Genomic DNA, 23755 nt, shown 5'->3' with positions numbered 1-23755 from the left:
CACCAGATGCATTAATATAGTGCAAGCCAGGGTGATTTTTTTCTTCATTTCTATTTTCCAAATTTGGTATTATGATTATGTCACTTTTATAATGAAAATAGATCTATTTTCTTCAATCCCAAGGCCTACACTTATTGCTTTCAGGAAACAAACAAACCAAAACATATATCATCAGACAGTGCCCAGATTGCACAACTGTTTAAGTGAGGGTTTTAAGCACAGTTTTAATGTTGGTTGCCAGCACTGCTAATAAAACTAATTCTGTTCTCACAAAAGATTCCCAGACAACAGCACTAAAATTAATCAACAGTCAGACTTTTGACTTAAAGAAATGAGCAACAAGGTGGGGTAGAGTTGGGTGGCTACCTGTCCAGACACACAGCTCCCAGGCTAAAGAGCAGGTGAGTGGTCTTCCAGCCATCTGGCACGATGGAACTGTCCCCTGCCGCAAACAGGTTATGTTTAGCTGACAGGACCTTGATCACTGCAGCATCTACCTCTGCTGGTAAAAGGCGGACGATTAACTGGCCGAGAAGACCCAGGGTGAGGTGGTAGGTTTCATTCAGATGGCCTGCATTTGAGATGACAACCTGAAACATGAGCGGGAGGACATGCTCCAGGTCTACCAGGGGGACTGTGGGATCCTGCCAAGAGAAGGAGAGAAATCTGTTCAATACCAAATCCATGTACCACACCAGCTAAACACTCCATCCTCTTCATGTATAATTTATAACTGGCCTAGTCCAAAGAAATTACACAGTGGCTTTCATAAAAGGCTTACGTACAATCAGTTGTAAAATAAATATTCTCAGGTATCATCTTACAAGCCTACTTCTAATTTTCCTTCACCACGAAAAATAAACTAAATTTTTTCTCCTGACATGTCTATTATAAAAGAATTCAAATGATTCAGAAATATACAAAAGGTAAAGCTCCCCGTAATCCACTTCCCCCCAAGACCCAGGAGATAACAATTGTTAACAGTTTGATGAACAGTCTTTCAACCTTTTTCTACGCATATTTACATACATAATAAAATAAATTTAAAACTAACAATAAATTTATTTTTCTTTCTTTAAATACTGTCCTGCAACTTACTTTTTTCCATTAATATGCCATTTCCCAAACCAATAAAAACAGAGCTCCTCAATCATCTGAATGGCTGCACACTATTGCATTTCATAGTTAAAACATAACTGACTTAATGGCTTCCCTACTGCTGGACACTTCCTTTGTTTCTAATTCTTCATTATTAAAAACACCATCTAGGAGGGTGACGTCAGCATCATGGCGGAGTGAGCTTTCCCGTGAATTCTTCCCCCACAAGATACAACAAAAGCAACAGCCACAGACCAACAACGGAATCCCAGACAGTGAAAAGCTAGAGCGGAGGGATCCACACTGCCGCACATCTGAGAGCGGAACGTGCTGGGCCCCGGGAGGAAGTGGGGAGAGGTAAGGAGAACTCCGCTCCCTCCCCATCAGATCAGCGATCCGGTCCGCGTGGCTCCCAGAGAGGGGGGAGGGGCGGCCCTCGGCGGGAAACTGTAGCTCTTCGGGCTCTCTCAGCCAGTGGGAAACTCCCGCACAGAGGGCTCAGAGGAGCCACAGGGCTACCATCAACATCTGAGCACCCCAGAGAGCGGATAAAGAGGGGAAAACGAGAAGCCTTCCACGTCAGGGACCCAGAGGGCAAAAGAGAGAGCTCCCACCTCCCCGCAACCTGGAGTCTGCAGCTGGACCAGATCTAGCGATCCGAGGCAGACCTGAACTGGACTGGACCCGTGGATCGCAGTGGGGAAAAAACAAAACAAAACAAAACAAAACTGCGGATCGCAGCAGAAAAACTGGGGCAGAGCGCAGGGGGCTTAGACTACACAGCCCTTTACCACCAGACAGTGGCGGCAGGTGGAAATTGCAACCAGAGACTTCCAGGATGAGGAAAATCAAAACCAACACAGGAACCACAATGCAAAAATATATGAAATCACCAGACCAGAAACAAAATGACAAGCACCCAGAAATCAACCCTGAAGACACAGAAATCCATAAACTAAATGACAGAGATTTCAAAATAGCTATCATAAAAACACTCAACGAAATACGAGACAACACAGACAAACAATTAAATGAGATTAGGAGTTTCTTCACAAAAGAGATTGAAATCATAAAGAAAAACCTATCAGTGCTGATGGAGATGAAGAACACAATGGAGGAGATAAAGGAGAATCTGGAATCTTTAAAGAACAGAGCTGACAATATGGAGGAAAGAATTAGTACTTTAGAGGATAGGAATACAGATATACTCCAGATGGAAGAAGAGAGAGAACTAAGACTAAAAAGAAATGAAGAAAGACTCCGAGAAATATCGGACTCTATTAGAAAATGTAACATAAGAATTATAGGTATTCCTGAGGGAGAGGAGAGGGAAAGAGGAACAGAGAGCCTATTCAAGGAAATAATAGCTGAAAATTTCCCAAATCTGGGGAAGGAGCAGGAAATACCAGTAAGCGAAGCCAACAGGACTCCTATATATATTAACAGACAAAGGCCTTCACCACGACACCTAGTGGTAAGGCTAGCCAGGGTCAACGACAAAGAAACAATATTAAGGGCAGCTAGACAAAAACAAAAAATAACGTACAAAGGAACTCCCATCAGGCTCTCAGCGGATTTCTCAACAGAAACTTTTCAGGCTAGAAGAGACTGGAATGATATATTCAAAATACTAAAAGACAAAAACTTTCAGCCAAGAATACTCTATCCAGCAAAAATATCCTTCAAATATGATGGAGAAATAGTAACTCTCCCAGATAAACAAAAGCTAAGGGAGTTCATGGCCACGAGACCGCCACTACAAGAAATACTCAAGAAGGCCCTCAGGCCTGAAAACAAGAAGAGAAAGGGAACACAAAGCTTGGAGTAAGGAGAAAAGTAGGTAGACAAAATCAGAGAAATAGTAGATCTTTACCGGAATAGGTTAGCAACCACTTAAATACTAAACTCAAAGATCAAAGGAAGAAATTCACCAAAAATAAATTTAACCTCATCACTGTAAACACACAGCCACAACACAAGATAGAATAAGGTATAACAAGAGCAACTTAGAAGGGGAAGAGGAAAGTGACTGAATTGACTTAGTATAAGGAAATAGGAGGCTATCAGATAATGGACTATCTCATACAGAAGATTTTTTGCTCAAACCTCAAGGTAACCACTAAACAAATAATCAAATTAAAACCACATATGATAAACAAAGAGAAAACTAGAAGAATCATAAGACAGAACAACCAAACTGAATTGGCAGTCCAAAACAAATGGGACAAGAAACAAAGGAAATGCAAAAGAACCAGAAAATAAGTGACAAAACAGCAAAATTCAGCCCTCATATTTCAATAATTACCCTAAATGTAAATGGATTGAACTCTCCAATCAAAAGATACAGAGTGGCAGGATGGATTAAAAAGCAAGACCCAACAATATGCTGCCTTCAGAAAACACATCTTAGCACTAAAGACAAGCACAGGCTCAGAGTGAAAGGATGGAAGACAATACTCCAAGCTAATGGCAAACAAAAGAAAGCAGGGGTTGCCATACTCATATCACACAAAGTAGACTTCAAGATAAAACAGGTTAAGAAAGACAAAGAAGGGAAATATATAATGATAAAAGGGACACTCCATCAAGAAGACATATCACTTATAAATATATATGCACCCAACATAGGAGCACCAATGTACATAAAACAACTATTAACAAACCTAAAAGGAGAAATCAACAACAACACAATAACAGTAGGGGATCTTAACACCCCACTTACAGCAATGGATAGATCATCCAGACAAAAAGTTAATAAAGAAATATTAGACTTAAATGAAAAACTGGACGAGATGGACCTAGTAGACATATACAGAGCACTCCACCCAAAAACAGCTGACTACACATTCTTCTCAAGTGCGCATGGAACATTCTCTAGGATAGACCATATGTTGGGAAACAAAGCAAGCCTCAATAAATTTAAGAAGATTGAAATCATAACAAGCATCTTTTCAGACCATAAGGCTATGAAACTGGAAATGAACCAGGAAAAAAAAACTGGGAAAGTGACAAAAATGTGGAGATTAAACAACATGCTACTGAACAACCAACGGATCATTGATGAAATTAAAGGAGAAATCAAAAACTATCTGGAAACAAACAAAAATGATAACATGCCATATCAAACCATATGGGATGCAGCAAAAGCGGTCCTGAGAGGGAAACTCATAGCGATACAAGCCCACCTTAACAAACAAGAAAAAGCCCTAATAGGCAACCTTAAATTACACCTAACAGAACTAGAAAAAGAAGAACAAACAAAGCCCAAAGCCAGCAGAAGGAGAGAAATAATAAAAATCAGAGCAGAAATAAATGATATTGAGACCAAAAAAACAGTAGAAAGGATTAATGAAACAAAGAGTTGGTTCTTCAAGAAGATAAACAAAATAGACAAACCCTTAGCCAGGCTAACTAAGAAAAAAAGAGAAAAGGCTCAAGTAAATAAAATTAGAAATGAAAGAGGAGAAATTACAACGGATACCATGGAAATACAGAGGATTATAAGAGAATACTATGAGAAATTATATGCCAACAAATTGGACAATCTAGAAGAAATGGATAAATTCTTAGACTTATACAACCTCCCAAAATTGAACCAAGAAGAAATGGAGAATCTGAATAGACCAATCACAAGTAAAGAGATTGAAATAGTAATCAAAAACCTCCCAAAAAATAAAAGTCCAGGACCAGATGGCTTCTCCAGTGAATTTTACCAAACATTCAAAGAAGATTTAATACCCATCCTCCTCAAACTATTCCAAAAAATAGAGGAAGATGGAACACTTCCTGAATCATTCTATGAGGCCAACATCACCCTGATACCAAAACCAGACAAAGACAATACAAAGAAAGAAAATTACAGGCCAATATCGCTGATGAACGTTGATGCAAAAATCCTCAACAAAATATTGGCAAACCGAATACAACAATATATTAAAAAGATTATACACCATGATCAAGTGGGATTTATACCAGAGATGCAGGGATGGTTCAACATCCGCAAATCAATCAACGTGATACATCACATCAACAAAACAAAGAATAAAAACCACATGATCGTCTCAATAGACGCAGAGAAGGCATTTGACAAGATACAACATCCATTTATGATAAAAACTCTCAATAAAATGGGAATAGAAGGAAAGTACCTCAACATAATAAAGACCATATATGACAAACCCACAGCTAACATCATACTCAACAGGGAAAGACTGAAAGCCATTCCTCTGAGAACAGGAACGAGGCAGGGCTGCCCACTCTCACCACTCCTGTTCAACATAGTACTGGAGGTCTTGGCCAGAGCAATTAGGCAAGAAAAAGGAATAAAAGGAATCCAAATAGGTAACGAAGAAGTGAAACTCTCACTATTTGCAGATGACATGATTGTATATATAGAAAACCCTAAAGAATCCATTGGAAAACTGTTAGAAACAATCAACAACTACAGCAAAGTTGCAGGGTACAAAATCAATCTACAAAAATCAGTTGCATTTCTATATGCTAATAATGAACTAGCAGAAAGAGAGCTCAAAAAGATAATACCATTTACAATTGCATCAAAAAGAATAAAATACCTAGGAATAAATCTTACCAAGGAGGTGAAGGACCTATACAATGAGAACTACAAGACATTATTGAGGGAAATCCACGATGACATAAAGAAATGGAAAGATATCCCATGCACGTGGATTGGAAGAATAAACATAGTTAAAATGTCTATATTACCTAAAGCGATCTACAGATTCAATGCAATCCCAATCAGAATCCCAATGACATTCTTCACAGAAATAGAAAAAAGAATACTAAAATTTATATGGGGCAACAAAAGACCCCGAATAGCTAAAGAAATCCTAAAGAAAAAGAACAAAGCAGGAGGCATCACAATTCCTGACTTCAAAACATACTACAAAGCAACAGTAATCAAAACAGCATGGTACTGGTACAAAAACAGACACACAGATCAATGGAACAGAATTGAAAGCCCAGAAATAAAACCACACATATACGGACAGCTAATTTTCGACAAAGGTGCTAAGAACATGCAATGGAGAAAGGAAAGTCTCTTCAATAAATGGTGTTGGGAAAACTGGACAGCCACATGCAAAAGAATGAAAGTGGACCATGTGCTATCGCCATTCACAAAAATTAACTCAAAATGGATCAAAGACCTGAAGGTGAGACCTGAAACTATAAAACTCATAGAAGAAAATATAGGCAACACACTATTTGACATTGGTTTTAAAGGAATCTTTTCGGATGACATGCCTACCCAGACTAGGGAAACTAAAGAAAAAATAAACAAGTGGGACTTTATCAGACTAAAGAGCTTTTATAAGACAAATGAAACCAGAATCAAGATGAACAAACAACCAACCAGCTGGGAGAGAATATTTGCAAAACATACATCTGACAAGGGGTTGATCTCCATAATATATAAAGAACTCACACAATTGAACAACAAAAAAACAAACAACCTGATCAAAAAATGGGCAGAGGAAATGAACAGACACTTCTCCAAGGAAGATATACAGATGGCCAATAGGCACATGAAAAGATGCTCAACATCACTAATCATCAGGGAAATGCAAATCAAAACAACACTAAGATACCACCTCACGCCCGTTAGAATGGCTATAATCACCAAGACAAAAAACAACAAATGTTGGAGAGGATGTGGAGAAACAGGAACCCTCATACACAGCTGGTGGGAATGCAAATTGGTGCAGCCTCTATGGAAAACGGTATGGAGATTCCTCAAAGAATTAAAAATAGAGATGCCCTATGATCCAGCCATCCCACTACTGGGAATCTATCCAACGCACCTGAAATCAACAATCCAAAGAGGCTTATGCACCCCTATGTTCATTGCAGCATTATTCACCATAGCCAAGAAGTGGAAGCAACCTAAGTGTCCCTCGACTGACGACTGGATTAAGAAAATGTGGTATATATATACAATGGAATACTACTCAGCCATAAAAAAAGACAAAATCGTCCCATTTGCAACAACATGGATGGGCCTGGAGCGTATTATGTTAAGTGAAATAAGCCAGAAAGAGAAAGACAAACACTGTATGATCTCACTCATATGTGGAATATAAACCAACACATGGACAGAGAAAACTGGACTGTGGTTACCCGGGAAGTGGGGGTGGGGGGTGGGCACAAGGGGTGAAGGGAGTCATATATGGGGTGATGGACAAACAAAAATGTACAACCCAAAATTTCACAATGTTAGAAACCATTAAAACATCAATTAAAAAAAAAAAAAAAAACACCATCTAGATAAACAGCCTGGTACACACATCTCTATACACTTATACCACTCATTATTTTCTATAAGAAAGAAATGCACAAATCTGGAGAGAACATTAAAAAATTTTGAGTTACCTCATTGTCATTCCAGAGGGCACTAAATCTATAATATGAAAACAAAGCAATCAAAGAACAAAAAGTTTTTCAAAATCAAAAACGATTCTCAAGAAGGAATCCCCCTGAAGGGGCAGCCTAGCACGGGGTGTCAGAGTCCAAGAAGAACGAGGAAGACGTCCGTGCAGGGGGCTGGTCCTGTGTGGGGTGTGAGAACCCGAGCAGGGTGAGAAGTGCTTCCATGGAGAGGGGCCGCCTGGCAGGGGTGTCAGCACGAGCGGGGTGAGGAAGGCATCCATGCAGGGGAATGGTCAGCCATGGGAGTCAAGCTTGAACTCTGAAGGGGGTGAGGAGGGCATCCATGTGGAAGGGCAGCCTGACGCGGGGTGTTGGAGCCCAGGCAGTGAGGCGAGGGCATCCAGGTAGAGAGCTCAGTCCAGCATGGGGAATCAGAGTTCTAGCAGCACAAGGAGAGTGCTGCCATGGAGTAGCAGCCTGCTGTGGGTGAGGGTGGGTTCAATGCAAGGGGGCCACTTGACATAGGGAGATACACCCAGGTGTGGTGAGGAGGCATCCAAGTGGGGGCAGGCCCAACGAACAGTGTCAAGAGTCCACACAGGGAGAGGAGGGCACCCACAGAAGAAAAAGAATGGTGGCAGAGATGGAAGACTGATCAAATAAGTAATAATGTTAAGGATAATGGGCTCCAGGTTTCTCACTGTTAAAGACAGGAGTTATAAATACAAAAAAGGAGAAAACTAGAATCAGCCTGTGGTTTTAGATGGAAATTGGAGGGATTGATATGAACTCACGATTCACTCACTTTTTTCTTTCTTTCTCTCTAAATCAGGGTTTCTCAACCTTGGCACTATTGACATTTGGTTCTGATAATTCTTGTATGTATGTGCGAGGGTGAGGGATTCAGGTGGGGGTGATGCCTGAGCATTTTAAGATGTTTAGCGGGACCCTTGGCTTATACACACTAGATGCCAGTAGTATACCCCCAGCTGTGACAACTAAAAATGTCTCCAGACGTTGCCAAATGTGCCCTTGGGGGGAGGAGAGAGAGCCTCCAGTTTGAGAACCACTGCTCTAAATATAGAAAAACATAGAAAGGTAAAGTATACACGCACAGACGCGCACACACCCTATCTCTGTCCACTGAGAAGGCCTGGGAGCCGTGACACACTGTTGCAATGAACCTATCTAGTGCCCAAACCTCAGTTTCTAAATACGGTTCTCTACTGAAAGGAACAAGTTCACCTTCGAGAAATGGCTGATTCCAGGCCTAGGGAAGGGAGAATTCAAGAAGTGCCTGAAATATCTTGTGCCAGAAAACAGGAAATGTTCAAAAAACGATGGGAGTATGTCAAAAGGACACAGAAGACAGCCTGAATGGGCTCTCATTGGCCAAGTCCAGGTCAATTTAAGCATCAAAATGAGAAGAATAATGGACTATAACTGATGAATAAAATAGGAAGTCGTGTACCCATACTGATATAACTAAATAAATGAATAAATTGTTGTTTGATGAGAAACAGGATATTTATATAGCTTCAAAGACTGTCCCCACTAAATATTTACTAATAACAAAGGGGAAAAAATTAACTTTACAGTGGAGAAGGCTGGCTGACACCACTTAAGTGATCAAAGGGAACACGATCAGTAATGAAATAAATCAAAATTGTGTTCTACCTGCTGGCTACAAAGAGAATGCAGCATTACGACTGTGATATTCCTGCCAAAGAGGCAAAACCTGAATCTAATCATGAGGATACACCTGACAAACCCAAAGAGAAGGACATTTTACAAAACAGCTGGCCTGTAACCTTCAAAAGTGTCAAGGTCATGAAAGTTAAGAAAATGCTGATAAACTGCTTAAGACTAAAGGAGACTAAAGAGACATGACAACAAAATGCTACACATTAATTCTGATCCTCTTGCTATCAAAGATATTTTTTGAGCACTCTGGGAGTGTAAATTGGTACGACTTTTGTGTGGCAGGCCAAGCTTGGCCTCATTCATATGTTTACTTGAAGACACGTACAGGCATGTTTGTAGCACCATATGGAATAGCTCCAAACAGGAAATTTCCCAAATGCCCAACAATCGTAAAATGAATTTTAAAATTATGCTATATTCACACACTGGAATTCTGGATAATACTGAGAATGAATAAGTGAAACTATTCACAGCAACATGATGCATCTCACAAACATAACACTGAGTGAAAGCAACTAGACACAAAAGGAGTACATAGTGACCTACTCCATCTATACGAAGTTTAAAAACAGGCAAAACTAATCTATGGTGATAGAAGTCTTTTTATTATTGGCTTGTAAGAGTTCTCTATGGCTTGTAAGAGTTCTTTATATATTCTAGATACAAGTCAATCTAGTTACTTTTTACACTAAAATAAATCTAATAACTTGCCTTCCAAAGAGCATGTTAAAAAACAAAAGATTATCAGGGTAAACAAACCACCTTAACAGAGGGACCAAGAAGAGAAGAGACACTGCTAAAAATTAAAGTGGTGATTTAAGAAATCTACTTAAGGAATTCTCTAAGAACAACAGATAAAGATGAAAAGTCTGACCAAACGGAAGCCCAGATGGAGGGCCGATCTAGGAGAATCACTATGCATTCAAGAAGATGCAAATGGGGTGGGTAAAGAAGCAAACAAATAACAGAAGAGCATTTCCTCGGCTGAAGTAAAAATTGAGTTTTTATCAAAAAAGCAAACAGGATGAAGGGAAGGAACAGAGAAAGAGAACTTCTATTTTGACACAGTCTGATGAATGTCTGAATTCTAAGGATAAAGAAAACACTTTTAGATTAAAAAAAAAAACATCTTAACATTGGACTTCTTGGGGCCGGCCCGGTGGTGCAAGCAGTTAAGTGCACGCACTCCACTTTGGTGGCCCGAGGGTCACAGGTTCAGATTCCGGGCGTGCACCAACGCACTGCTTGTCAAAGCCATGCTGTGGCAGCGTCCCATATAAAGTGGAGGAAGGTGGGCACGGATGTTAGCTCAGGGCCAACCTTCCTCTGCAAAAAAAAAAAAAAAAAGAGGATTGGCATTGGATATTAGCTCAGGGCTGATCTTCCTCACAAAAATATTGGACTTCTTATATCATCTTAATATTGGACTTCTCATCAGTAATTCTAGACAGCAGAAGACCATGAAGCAACATTTACAGAGTTCTGAAGGAAAAGGACTGTGTCCCTGTAATTCTGTACCCAAACTTATCTCCACGGGTGAGAGGAAAAGAAAGACATGCAGCCTTTCTGAAGAAAATATTTGAGGAAGTATTCCAGCAAAACAAAAAAAGGATTAGAATAAGTAATTCAAGAGGAAAACAGTAATCAATAAACAATAATGTGCAATCAAAACAGTAACCATCAATAACAAATTACAATGTGGTTCTGAAATTCTAAAGAAAGTAATTTTAAGAGAGGCAAAATCTAAACAACACAACAAAAAAACACCCAAACCAACCAGCCAACCAAACCATCTGGAGCTAAAATTACAGATAATCTGAACACTTAGGGTACGATGAGGGAAATAAAAGTGTGCTAAAGGTCTCATCTTGTTTGCAAGAAAAGGTAAAAGGTTAGATTGTTAGTTGAGAGAGAAATACGGATTGAAATAAGTAGACAAAATTTAACTACAACCACAACTAGATAAGAAAAATGATCAGACTTCATGAACCATTAAAAAAAAAGAAAAGAACTTGGGAAAAATGTGTATGGGAGCAAGGCTGGGGTGGGCAGTGGGGAGAACCATAGTTGACTGGCACAGAGCAGTTAACCAGCTCATCTCAGGAGAAGTAAGCTAACTGACCATAACACAAATGGTTATAGCAAAGTGAGACCAAGTTAGGAAAAGGTCACTCTTATAGTGAAACTGGTAAAATCAACATAAAAAGGATAAGAGTAGCTAATTGCAGAAAGGCCCCAACTTAAGAGATGGTTTCTCAATGTGCTTACCCAGTAAGATGCAGAAAAGATTAGTGTTGGAGTGGGAAGGGAAAGGCCAAGATGGTGACTGCTCTGTCCAAGCCTGTGGGTGCTGATTTCAGAGGCACAATAACAGCTACCCAGACAGATCTGCTGCTGAGTGAGGTCAATTCATCCAGCTTCATGGAAATGCATCTTCAAAATACCTTATTCTCCTCATTCTAATTCCACACACACCAGACAACCTCCTGAGCTACAATGTGGTCTTCTGGATGGATTTACACACCAAGAGGGAACGCATATTCATTTTCCTGCCAGACTCATACCCCTGTGAATTGTGACCGATTTATAAATCAGTCTAGACTCCCGTGTAAGAGTTAATTCCTCCGAGTTTAAGCATCTCTGGGCAAACTGCTAAAAAAAAGTCCTTGGACCCAGAGACCTGAGGACCAAACACTGGGTCCTGGGGACACCTCTCCTTCCTCAAAGCCCTGCCAACTTGGGAAATCCTATTTCAGCAGCTGCTAGTTCTGTCTTTGATTACTCTCCATTTACTGAAAAAATAGGAGACCATTCGAAAGATGTCAGCTACTCCTAAATTAATATATAAATTCAACACCAGCCCAGGGAAAATACTAACAAGATCTTCTCTTTAACTTGATAAAAGTGATTCTAAAGTATATATGGAAAAATAAGCATGCAAGAACAGTCCAGAAAATTATAAAAAAGAATAATGAAGAGATGTCCATTTTAAAGAAAACTCTTTAAAAATGTCAATGTTATGAAAGTTAAAAAAAAGAAAAAAGGCAGGGAAAGTAGATTAAAGGAGACTAAAAGAGCATGATATCTAAATGCAGTGCGATTCTTAAGTGGATCCTGATTTAAAAAAAAGAATCTGTAAAGGACATTTGGGGGATAAACGGGGGAAACCTGTATGTAGGCTGCATAGAAGATAAAATTTTTCCATCAAAGTTAAAATTTTAAGGATGACAACATCATGGTTATATAGGAGAATGTACTTTTAGGAGACGTGCTGAAATATTGAGGGTGAAGTGTAAATGATGGTTTCAATTTATTTGCAAAAGTTCAGCAAAAAAATATATATATGTAAATAGACACAGATAAAGCAATATATTAACAACTGGTGAATCGAGGTAAAGAGCATTCTTCTTTTCTTTCAAGTTTTCTGTAAGCTTAAATATTTTCACTATAACGAGATAGGAAAAAACGATTACAGTAACAAAAAACAATAATAAGTCACATTATACATACATATTATAGAAAAGTTACAAAATATAGAGAGGTACAAAAAAGAAAATAATTGCGGTTTATAATCCTACCCTCGGGGATACACAAATGACTGCCATTAACAGTTGGTTTCAGTATACAGCTTTCCAAAAAATTTCTGTGTGCATAACACCACCCCTCTTTTAAAAAGAATATACTATTTGTCTCTTACCGACTTTAAGGGAGGTAACATGGCTGCTAGTAATCCCAAAATCCTTTTCTGGGAACATTCAGCAAACACCTGCTCAGGGCTTGGAGTAACTGCCTTTTCCTCGATGGGCTTCTGAGATGATGCTTCTGAATTTTCAGCATCTGAGTTGTAAAACACCAAACGTTCAGATTTTGCCAGCTTCTATACATGTCCGAAGAGGTAAGTAAACCATGCACTGTCGCTGTGCCACTACAGAATAAAGCTGGGACTTTAAAAACCTATTGCTGAACACATCTTGGAGGCCTCCCCTGATCACTCCATTTAAATGTGGAGCCTGCCCTCTCATCTCTCCCACCCTCTCTGCACTCCCCATTCCCCACCCCGCCCTTTTGTGCTCAGAGCATTCAATCACCTTTTAACAGACTGTATCACTGATATTTATTGTTTTTGTCTGTTTTCCCTTCTAGATTTTTGTTTATTTCAGTGAGCTAACTCAAGCACCTAGAAATGTTCCTGGAGCATAGCAGGTACCCAATGAATACTTGACGAATTAATAAATTACATGTGAACCAGGTTGCTGATCCTCAAGGGAATCAGCTTAGAGTGGATTTTTTTTTTTTTTTTGTGAGGAAGCTCAGCCCTGAGCCAACATCCATGCCAATCCTCCTCCTTTTGCTGAGGAAGACAGGCTCCGAGCAACATCCATTGCCAATCCTCCTCCCTCTCCCCGCCAAAGCCCCAGCAGACAGTTGCATGTCATAGTTGCACATCCTTCCAGTTGCTGCATGTGGGATGTGGCCCCAGCGTGGCCGGAGAAGCGGCGTGCCGGCACGCGCCCAGGATCCGAACCCGGGCCACCAGCAGCGGAGCGCGCACACCTAACTACTAAGCCATGGGGCCGGCCCTAGAGTGGATTTTGATGACCTGCACTGACGGGACGTGTCAGACTGTTTTCTGAAAGGTAGAATTATATGCACTGTAGAGATGAGCATCAACCCCTTCTGAGAGCTGGCTCCACTGACAGGGCAGGATGCCAAGTGCTCACCCCTGCCTCCACCTGTGTCACAGAGTGGGCACATGGGAAAGATCCTGCCTCCCTGGGCTGCCATAAGGAGGAGGTTGAGGTTTGCTGCCGGTCTCTTTAGCCCACAGCACTGCCATCTCCCTGCTCAACAATCTTCCTAATACACATCTCTGACCTTGCCATTGCTATCCCCAGGCAGCAGAGTGCCACAGCACCCTCCAGTTTCACTCTCCAGTGTTCCACTCAATCCCTACACACCTGCCCAAGGGACTTCTCCTCTGTATTTGGGGGGTTTCCCACTCTGAGGCCTTGGCTCATGTGGTTCTTTCTGCCCTGAATGCCCTTCCCCAGGGCAGATGCTAGCACATTCAAGGTCCCCTGCAGCCCTTCCTTTATAAGGCTTTATGTGGATACAATCTGTTCCAGTTAGATATCAATCACTGTTAACCCCCACCTACACTTCTCTCTAGACAGAATCCCATTCTGTCTCAAATCATTAGTTACCTACTCCTGTCCTAAACCCTCCCAGACTGTAAGCTCCAAGAGCTTACAGGGCAGGAGCTATATGGTTATCTGTCTGACATGGTCCGTTTCATCCGCAGGGCGATCCCTAGCACAGTGCTTGGCACACAGAAGGCACCCAGTAAATTAGGGAATCAACAAGGTAGGAAAGCAGGCAAAGTGTAGGAAAGATGACTTACAAAGCATCATCAGCACCATCTGATACAGAACTGGAAAACCATGCAGCCTTGGGTGCTAGCCAATTTTAAATTCTGTGCAAGAAACATCTCAGCGTCGGGTATGTGTTCATTTTCAGATGAAAGAGATCAAGGTTGTGGTCAAACAGTCTTTACCTGGAAGTCCTGTAGGTGTGCTAACATCTGCAGGTGAGTCTGAAATTTGAGTCTGGCACGAAGGATCCTTCATTAACAATACACCTTCACCTGCCTTACTTCTCTGTTTGCAATCTGAAGGACTGACTGCCTTATGAACATCTCTTTTTCCCTAAAAACAAAATAGTGAGTGTAAAAGAATTCAGGTTTCTTACAACAAAAGTTTACTCATCAATATCATAATACAATTTTTAAAATCATTAGCCAATTAGTCTTCACAGACTAAAATACTTTTTTTTTTTTTGGTGAGGAACATTTACCCTGAGCTAACATCCATTGCCAATCTTCCCCTTTTTGCCTGAGGAAGATTGTCCCTGAGCTAAGATCTGTGCCAATATTCCTCTATTTTCTATGTGGGATGCTGCCACAGCATGGCTTGATGAGCAGTGTGTAGGTCCATGCCTGGGATCCAAACCCACGAACCCCGGGCTGCTGAAGCGGAGCATGCAAACTTAACCACCACGCCACTGGGCCAGCCCCACAGACTAACATACTTTTGAATTCCATCAGAAAATGTCCCTCATTTCTGATTAAGACAGTAATCACTGCACCACATCCCCCCAAACATCTTCCAAATGCCCGCGGTCAGAGCCTGCATCACGTAAGCAATGGCTTCATTATAAACCTCTAATATATTCTATTTAGCTTTCAGAAGCCAAGTATGGAAAGTTCTTCTCTTGGGGGGAAAAAAAAAGTGGTGGATTTCCTTCTAGCACACTAAATTGACTTACACTTTTGAGAATTCCATTTTGGCAAGGAGACTTGTTAAGAGGGCCCTCACTGGAGCTAGGAGGGTTTTCTGGGCTCAGGAGTCTGGCAGAGAGCTGCTCAGGCTGGCAGGGTGACAGTCCTCAGCCTGAATTTCCTCAGGAGTCACTCAGAGTCACCCCAAAATCACCTTCACTCCCTGGGCACTCAGGGTGCTTTTCTGTGTTGTCACACAGGCTTGTACGTGGAATCTAGGCCACGCAGGAAGTCTTCTGTGCATGGCAGAGGCACCCCACCTCCAAGAAGTCTGGGAAGGCCAGGACGCTTTGGAGCTAAAGATGGAGCGCTGTACATCACACACTCCCAAGAAGATCCTCACACTTCCCAGTGTAGCTAACTTATCCTCCCCTCTCTGGATACTGTAACCCCGACATCAATCCTACCCTCAACTCCTTCCTAAGAAAAAAGTGGTTATAAGACTGTCCTAAGAGGAGACGGAGACCGGGAGAGCTACTTGCCTTGTTAAAAATGTACCCTCTGAAAAGACCTCCAACACTACACTCTCTGTACCATGTGGCACTTTGTGAGGACAATATAATTCCAAGGTTCTGGCTAATAACTTCAGCTGGATCTTCTTTCCTGTTTCCACAGGACTCCAAAGAGCCACTGCAGTTGCATCCCTGTGGCACCCAGGGGGCCTCACTGCTGGCCTGAGGCTGTTGTACACAGAATCCCCTGGATAAGCCTTCTGGCTAAGGTTGGTTTCTCTGTTGTATAAAACAAAAAGTATCCCTAGTCACTGCAGGGAGGGAGGGAGGGAAGACACCCTTAATAGGTCCTGGGGTTGGCCTGAAGCATGTGTGAGTTCAAAAACAAGTGATCTGTACTCAGGGCTCAAATGGGATATGGTCCTTAGGGCCATCGTAGTGGGGACAGTGCTGGAAACCACAGCTTTGCCAGAAGACTAAGAGACTGAGCCAGAGGTAGGATACCCTGGGAGCACCCAGCTGCTGATGGCAAGGGGACCCAAAAGGTGGGGACACCTCAGGAATAAAAATAATGCCCTGGAAGCACCCTAGAAAAAGGCCGATTCTAGTCCTTAGGCAGCGAAAGCCTAAGACAAACTTGAAATATCTTTTTGTATCAAAAATTAAGGAAGTGCTCAAAGAATAATGGAGACATATCACACGACACAAAAGCCAGCTGGAAGGAGCTCCCACTGGCTAAACACGAGATGACTTGAGCACCTAAATGAATAATAAAAAGTAATAGATTTTAATCCATTGAATAAAAAAATGTGAGTCCATTCTGATATAAATGAATAAGTAGATAAAAGGGGAGCACAGTGCTTATGGGTGGCATGTTAAAGATTCTAGGAGCTCATGAGAAGATACAAACATTCCCAAGATCAAAGGTCAAGACTGCTGACATATCCTGTCTCTGCTGATACCGTTGTCTCTGCCCTACATAATCCATGGATGGTTAAAGTGCTGTCTGGAGAAGGCGTTCTGTGGTCAAAAATGTTGACACCTCGGAGACAGGCTTGAAGACTATTATGTCACCTGTCTTGAGCTGACTCTCTGCCTGAATGAAGCTAAGAGAATTTGCAAGTTTTTGCTAGCCATCTTTGCTTTTGTCTTCCTCTAAATGACAATGGGATCCGGTGGGCTATAACCACCAAATGGGAGATCCTTGAACTAGTTAACATGATGGAGATGACGGACAGAAACATTAGCAGCTCCTGAGGCAAAGTCAAGGGCATTGACAGCATAAACTCAAGCTTTGGAGGCAGCATCACAGAAGCGATGCTGTGCTCCTCCACAAGGCAATCTTTAATGTCACTATCACAGGGTACGACTGGACCCAGAAAGGCTTTTCTTCTTCTCATACAAGTATATGCTGATGAGGAGCAGAATATGTGATCCCAAAATGTGCCACTTTGGCACATGGATTATTTTGAGCTGAAGGCAATCAAGACCCAGCAGATTCAAGAAAAACTTACTTCTCCCTTAACTACCTAAAAGAATTTATTAGATAGGGGGCCTGACCCAGAAAGACAGCTATTACCAGAAATAACTTTCTATCTGAAAAGTCTATCTGTACAGCAGGGCAAAGATCTAATTACCAAACACCTGCTCTTCTTAGTGTCCTGTGAATTACCCTCCTCTCCTTTGAAGCCCCAGGCCCCTATCCCATTCCTCAGCTAAGGATGGCATGTAAGCCGCAACTGTCCGACCTACCCTTGGGTCTCATATTTTTATGGGGCTACCCTACTTATGTAATTAAATTTGTTTTTCTCCTGTTAGTCTGTCTTATATTGATTTGATTATTAGACCAGCCAAAGAACCTAGAACGGTAGAAGGAAAATTCTTCTTCCCCAACAATGGAAAGTACTATGTCTACTTGGTAAATAGTAAGCATTTAGTATCACCTATTTGTTGGCTGAATATAAAAATAGCTACTCATATACAGTGTTCACTATGGGCCAGGAACTAATCTCTTTAGGTGCATATTCCTGTTCAATCCTTATAAAAACTGTCAGGAAGCAGGTAACAGCAGTAGTTAAGATTGATATGGAACTTACTATGATCCTGTTTTAAGCACTTTACATACATTAACTCAATGTGTGTAATGTATGTAACTCCTCATAACAACACTATGGAATAGGTATTATTATTATCACCCCCATTTTACAGATGAGACAACAGAAGCAGAGAGATTGTGGCAATGTGCCCAAGGTCTGACAGAGCAGGGATCTGAACCCAGGCAATCTGGGTCAAGAGTCTGTGCCCTTAACCTCTTGGCTCTGCTCCCCGTGTGAATGGCTCTCTGAGTTCAACCTGTGATTCTGCACAGTCAAGAATTGTTATTTACAGTGCAGTGCACGAAAGGGCCTGCGTCTGATGGCTTCTCCGCAACCTGGACAGCTTTCTTCTCTAGCCGCTCCTCTGATGTTCGGGTGGGCACAGTGACTGGCGGGGCCTGGTTTTCTGGGGTGGAGTCATCATCTGGCAATACACCAAGAAGAGCTAGAGCTTTAAGACCTACATGGGAAGCAAATAAGAGAATGGTGAAAAGTTTATAAGAAGGGTCATGTCCTGCAAATGCCATAAATCACTCTGCTGCTATATGGAAATGTACGACTGAGTTCTCCACAAACCAACCTGAAGAGTACTCAGTACGATCCCCCTGGCTATCCAGATCTCCTCAGCTCCTGATTCCAGACACCAAAAGTCTGGACAGGAGGGATACCTATACTTTATGAACAAGGGAGGACAAAAAATACAACAGGACTGTCTATTCAGAAAATCAGCACCATTAAATTTTATAGGAGCTCACACAACTAGATTTCTAAACTCCCACTGGCAAACAGATCACAAAATAGCTCTGAAGCCCTGGCATCATCCACCAGCTACCTAACACAGGCCTAATTTCCCTAATGTTTACCAGAATGAGGAGGTCCTTATTCTGAAAGAAAGTTAAATGTCTCAGAAGTTTAACACAAGTTAGTTTCTCCTTAGCACCCCTCAGTAAAGTCAAAATCATCTAGATATTTTATGAGCCAAACTATTTTAGTTATAAATAGCTCTCATCTAGAATACAGTTGTGTGGAAGTAGATTTGCACTCCAGGTTAAAAAAAGGCTGAATTCCTTTAGCAAAGTTAAGTCTGTTAGATTCAAATACTACATCCTTCAGCCACAGACATCAAGAGCTTTAATTATTAATATTTTTTTTACATCTTCATGTAAATATTTTAGAGAAACTAAAGCTACTTTAATTTCTCTCAAATGCATTTGGAAATTTAAAATTAAGTTTCACACGAGGGTGAGCACCTCTTGTGGAAAACTGGATTTTGTTGCCTCTAAAGCAAGTACAGTATTTCACTTCTGCTGGGGCTTTTCCTTCACGAGCAGCTGAGCATTGGTCTGGTTTCCATACAAGAGGAACAATTACCTTTTCCCTGGTGAGCCTTCATCAGACAGTCCCCGACAAGCTGCATGCACTGGCTCCGCAGGATGGTGGCACTGCTGCGGGCCTGGGGATCCAGCTTCTCGCCGTCCACATCCTCTGCGCTGGCCAGGTGGGCGCTATAGAGAGCCAGGGCGGCAAAGAGCAGCCAGGCATAGTTGTGAATGTAGGGCTGGATGAGCCTCTGCCGGTCACTGATCCGGATGGTCACCATCGGATGGGCCGTGATGCTGTGGGTAGGCAAATGGCTGCAAAGGCAAGATATTTTTAAGGCCACAAGCCTTTGTGAGCCTCCAAAAGGGAGAACAGGCCTCAGGGGAGTGCACGCATGGTCACAACTGGGCATAAGTTACCTATGGTTATTGAAAATTTAAAGATAGGTATGGGCCCTCTCCCCAGAAAAATAAGCAAACACAAACATTGTTCATACCATTTCAGGATTTCACAATCCCCAGAAGACTGTCTACGGAAACCAGGTGAAGTAAGAATTCCTCATTGTGAAATTCTGCAGGGTGTGCTAATAGCACTTTGGTAATGTGAGAAAATGCCCACAATTTGTAGAGATGGATATGAAGTATGTAGGAAGGAAATGATTCAAGATCTGTAATTTGCTTTATAAAAATGCAAAAAAAAAAAAAAAGCAGACGTAGCAAAATCTTCCTAATTGTTGAATCTGGGTAATGGGTATATGGAGATTCATTGTACTACTCTCTCTACTTGTGGGTGTGTTTGAAATTTTTTATAATAAAAACCTTTTTTAAAAAAAGAAGCCCCCTTTTAAAGCAAAGGAATACGTGAAGCAAAGGTTACAGCACTAGAGGTCATCTGAGACATACCCATAAGAATATTTCTTTGCCGCATAGCATCCATAGCACAGATCAAAGTCATCGCACACGTTGCAATTCATCCTCCGGCCTATGATCAAACCCTGGCAATGGTCACAGGTAAACTCCATGTTGACCATTTCATGGTCATCTCCGTGGCCCTCAGGCTTCACTCCACCTGGCGGAAAAATAGCAGTGTGAGGTGGGTTGGGCAGAGGGCTCTTAGAAGGGCTAGTTTCCAAACCCAAACCAACTCCAGAAGCAAGGCTGTTCCCAATTTATTGCTCAGGATGTCAGGGGCCACAGGCATCTTTGGGAGACCAGGGCGTTCTGCCCAGTGGTTCTGAGCATATGACCAATATTCTCAGCACAAAACTTCTTAGCAACGGTACCATGGATTGACCCCCCCCTTTTTCCAGCCCACACAGAGTCTGAACAAATAGATTACCAATTCCTGTCATGACCACCTTTGGCAGAAATAAGTCCACATGCCAATTTGTGAGCTCTCCCATGACCTCTCCTCTGAGACTATTGTATACTCCTGTTAACAAGCAGTGAGTGATCAGGTTTTTGCTCTTTTCATTCCAGAATCATAGATGGAAACAGACTTCATAACTCCAGACCCAGTGAGTGAGAAAGAATGTTACTCACGAAAGAGACTGACTACTCTGGTCTCCTCCTCACTCTAAGTCCAGTGGGTCTCCAAGCTCTGTCATAGACTCTGCTAAACGCTCCTTTTATGCCACGAACCTAGTCCAGGCACTAATCCCCGGTCACTGCTGTGATTGATTTCCTAGGAAACTCTTACACGGACAGAACCACCTTCCTCTAGCATAGCTCTGATCGTATTAATACCCTGCTTGAAAAACCTTCCCCACTGACTGTAGACTCATTCAAATTCCTTAGCCTAGTATCTCAGGGTCCCACAGTCTGGGCTCCACCTCTCTCCATCCATCACTTAGCTGGTCAGACACTTGAGCGCGTCCATCTAAACATACTACAGATGCTCACTCCTCTGTCCCTGGACTCGCTCTGCTTTGGATGGCGACACACTCTCCAATGTTTCCTTCACATCATCTACTTCTAATTTTCTTCAAAGACCAAGTCACATCCCACCTCCTCCACAAGCCTTCCCTGCAACAGTGATTGCTACTACTTCAGAACTTTTCCAGAATAATCTGTACTGCTCATCTGTAACTCAGCATGTACACTCTTGCACATTTTGTGGGCATGTCCAGTCTCCTGCTAAGACTGTGAACGCTTCTAGGGCAGGGGCTGTATCTTTTATGACTAGGCCATGCATACGAAGAACACTCAACTGCTCACTACTGTTGATCTGCTTTACCTCAGTACCTACAAGTCAACAGTATTCAAGAATTTTGAAGTTTTCTTCTTGTGTGTGTGTATTTTACTACTTGTAAATACTGCATGATTCAGAGGGAAAATAATTTCTTGGAAACTCAATGGAATGTACATTCATTGGTCCTGAGTATTTATCAAGTGTCTAAACCCAGCATGAATAAAGATGGAAGCATATCAGATAACAGAGTTCCAGAGCTCATCATTCAGTTTGGGAGATAAGGTTCATATTTGCCAACCAGTCAGAGCATACCACTGGGCAGTATTTTTATTTAATACAACGGGAGTTTAAAAAAATGACAAGATCACAGAAAATAGAAACGATTATTACTTTTGGGTATGGCATACTCAGACCATGAAATTTACCTAGGAAGCAAGTTTTGCAGAGATCCATGTCACTGCACTGCAGACACCGGTAGCGATGCCAGGGGGCAATCTCATCACACCCATCACAAGAGATGTCCACGTTTAACAGGTCACAGTAGCGAGCAATAAACATGTGCATCTGTAAGGTGAAATAAGTACAATTAACCAACACATTTTCTGATGTGGCCACTATTCATTAATCAATCCATCATTCACTAGGTACTTAATTTATTCCAGGCATTGTACTAGGTGCTAGGATTAGAAGATGAAGGAGCTTAGTGTCTAGTTTGGAATTCCCTCAAGTAAACAGATGACACCAGACAGTATGATAAGGGCTTTAAGAGGCAAATGCAGGAGGCTTAGAGAATACTGAAGAGGGATATCAATGGGTGTTAGGAAGGTCATGGAGGTTTCGGAAACGCGATAACTCCTCAGTTGACACCTGAGGGACAAACAGATATTAGCTGAGTGGGGGTAAGGGTGGTAGGCATGCCAACTTAAAGCAATGGCATGTTCTACAGGAGGCAAAAAGGCAGATAATGGTTTGTGAAATTGGCAATAATTCAATATGTAGAATACAGTACAGAGTGAGGATAACCAGAAAAAGTTAGAAAGGTTAAACCACAAAGCACTTCAAATGACAGTCTCAGGAGTCACCAACCGTTTTTAAACAAGAGAGTAACGTGATCAGATCTGCGCATTCTAAAAGTTCTTGTGGTTACTGAAGGAAGAATGGACTGCAGGGGGCAAGACTAGAGTCAGGGAGCCTGACCATGACAGAAGCTGTTAAAGTAACTCCATGACAGGTGACAAGGCCTGGACTGAGCAGTACAAGAGATGGCGAAAGGTGGGCAGATTTGAGAGGGATTAAGGAGGCAGAAGTGAGGAATCTTGGGGACTGACTGGATATGGGGGTCAGGAAAAGGGAAAGGTCAAGAACAACATCCAGATTTCTGGCTCAGGTACTTGGTTGGATGAAGGTAGTCTTCACAGATACAGGAAACACTACAAAAGAAGCAGTGTTTGCTGGCACTTGAAAAGAAAACTTTCTGGGGAGATAGTAGGGCACTGTTTCATGAGCAAACAAATTGTTTTCCTGGAAAGTACCTGAAGACTTACAGTACAGTTTATCTTTATGGCTTGGAAATAAGGGAAATAAATCACTAAGTTACCATACAGTAGTAGGTCAGAGCAAATATGCCAAGGCACCTTAGAACTACAGAATGGCTCCCAGTAAGATATTAAGATACAAGAGAGAAAAATCACTAAGGCCAAGTTGGTGTGCTCCATCCAAGTACCACAGAGGCGCTATATGAGCAAAGTAACTGGCACATAGTAGGCACACAATACTAAGAAATAATGACTCTGAGGCAGCAGATGCCTGGCACAACGTGGTGGAGACAGATTAACACCTAAAGTGGAGATGGACATGGCAGGCTACCTGAGCCTGATGCCTTTACACATTTGAATCATGTAACTCTGATTCTGTGTACACATGGCTGCTTCCATGCTCACCAGGCAATCTTCTCATTGAAACGTGGCTTCCCATGTTGCTGCTTGCCTACAGGGAGAGAATGTGCTACACCAAGGACACCAGAGCCCAGGGCCTTCAGCAATTCTATTTCTCACTGTAAACTAATAAATTGGCACCTAATATTATACTTCAGCCTCATGAGCCAATTTTCTGTGAGTCTAGTTCTACGGGAGGGAGCCATTCTCTGAGCGTGGTCAAGTCAGGATTCAGGG

The 23755-nt window shown here is 41.8% G+C and overlaps 1 protein-coding gene across 1 annotated transcript in view; it reads right to left on the bottom strand.

Annotated features, from left to right (window-relative positions):
* ZZEF1 (zinc finger ZZ-type and EF-hand domain containing 1) overlaps nt 1-23755 on the bottom strand; it is a 129542-nt gene that overhangs the window by 32768 nt on the left and 73019 nt on the right. The window contains exons 34-40 of the mRNA XM_058560029.1: nt 22010-22148; nt 20297-20462; nt 19446-19708; nt 18365-18534; nt 14744-14894; nt 12887-13026; nt 367-644 (exon numbers count right to left, since the gene is read on the bottom strand). Coding sequence (XP_058416012.1) covers nt 367-644; nt 12887-13026; nt 14744-14894; nt 18365-18534; nt 19446-19708; nt 20297-20462; nt 22010-22148 — 1307 coding nt within the window. The remainder of the gene's footprint in view (nt 1-366; nt 645-12886; nt 13027-14743; nt 14895-18364; nt 18535-19445; nt 19709-20296; nt 20463-22009; nt 22149-23755) is intronic.

The sequence above is a fragment of the Diceros bicornis genome, chromosome 18 (genome assembly GCF_020826845.1).
Source record: "Diceros bicornis minor isolate mBicDic1 chromosome 18, mDicBic1.mat.cur, whole genome shotgun sequence".
NCBI lineage: Eukaryota > Metazoa > Chordata > Mammalia > Perissodactyla > Rhinocerotidae > Diceros > Diceros bicornis.
Note: the sequence above shows the minus strand (reverse complement) of the source record. Positions and strands in the feature narration are given on the sequence as shown.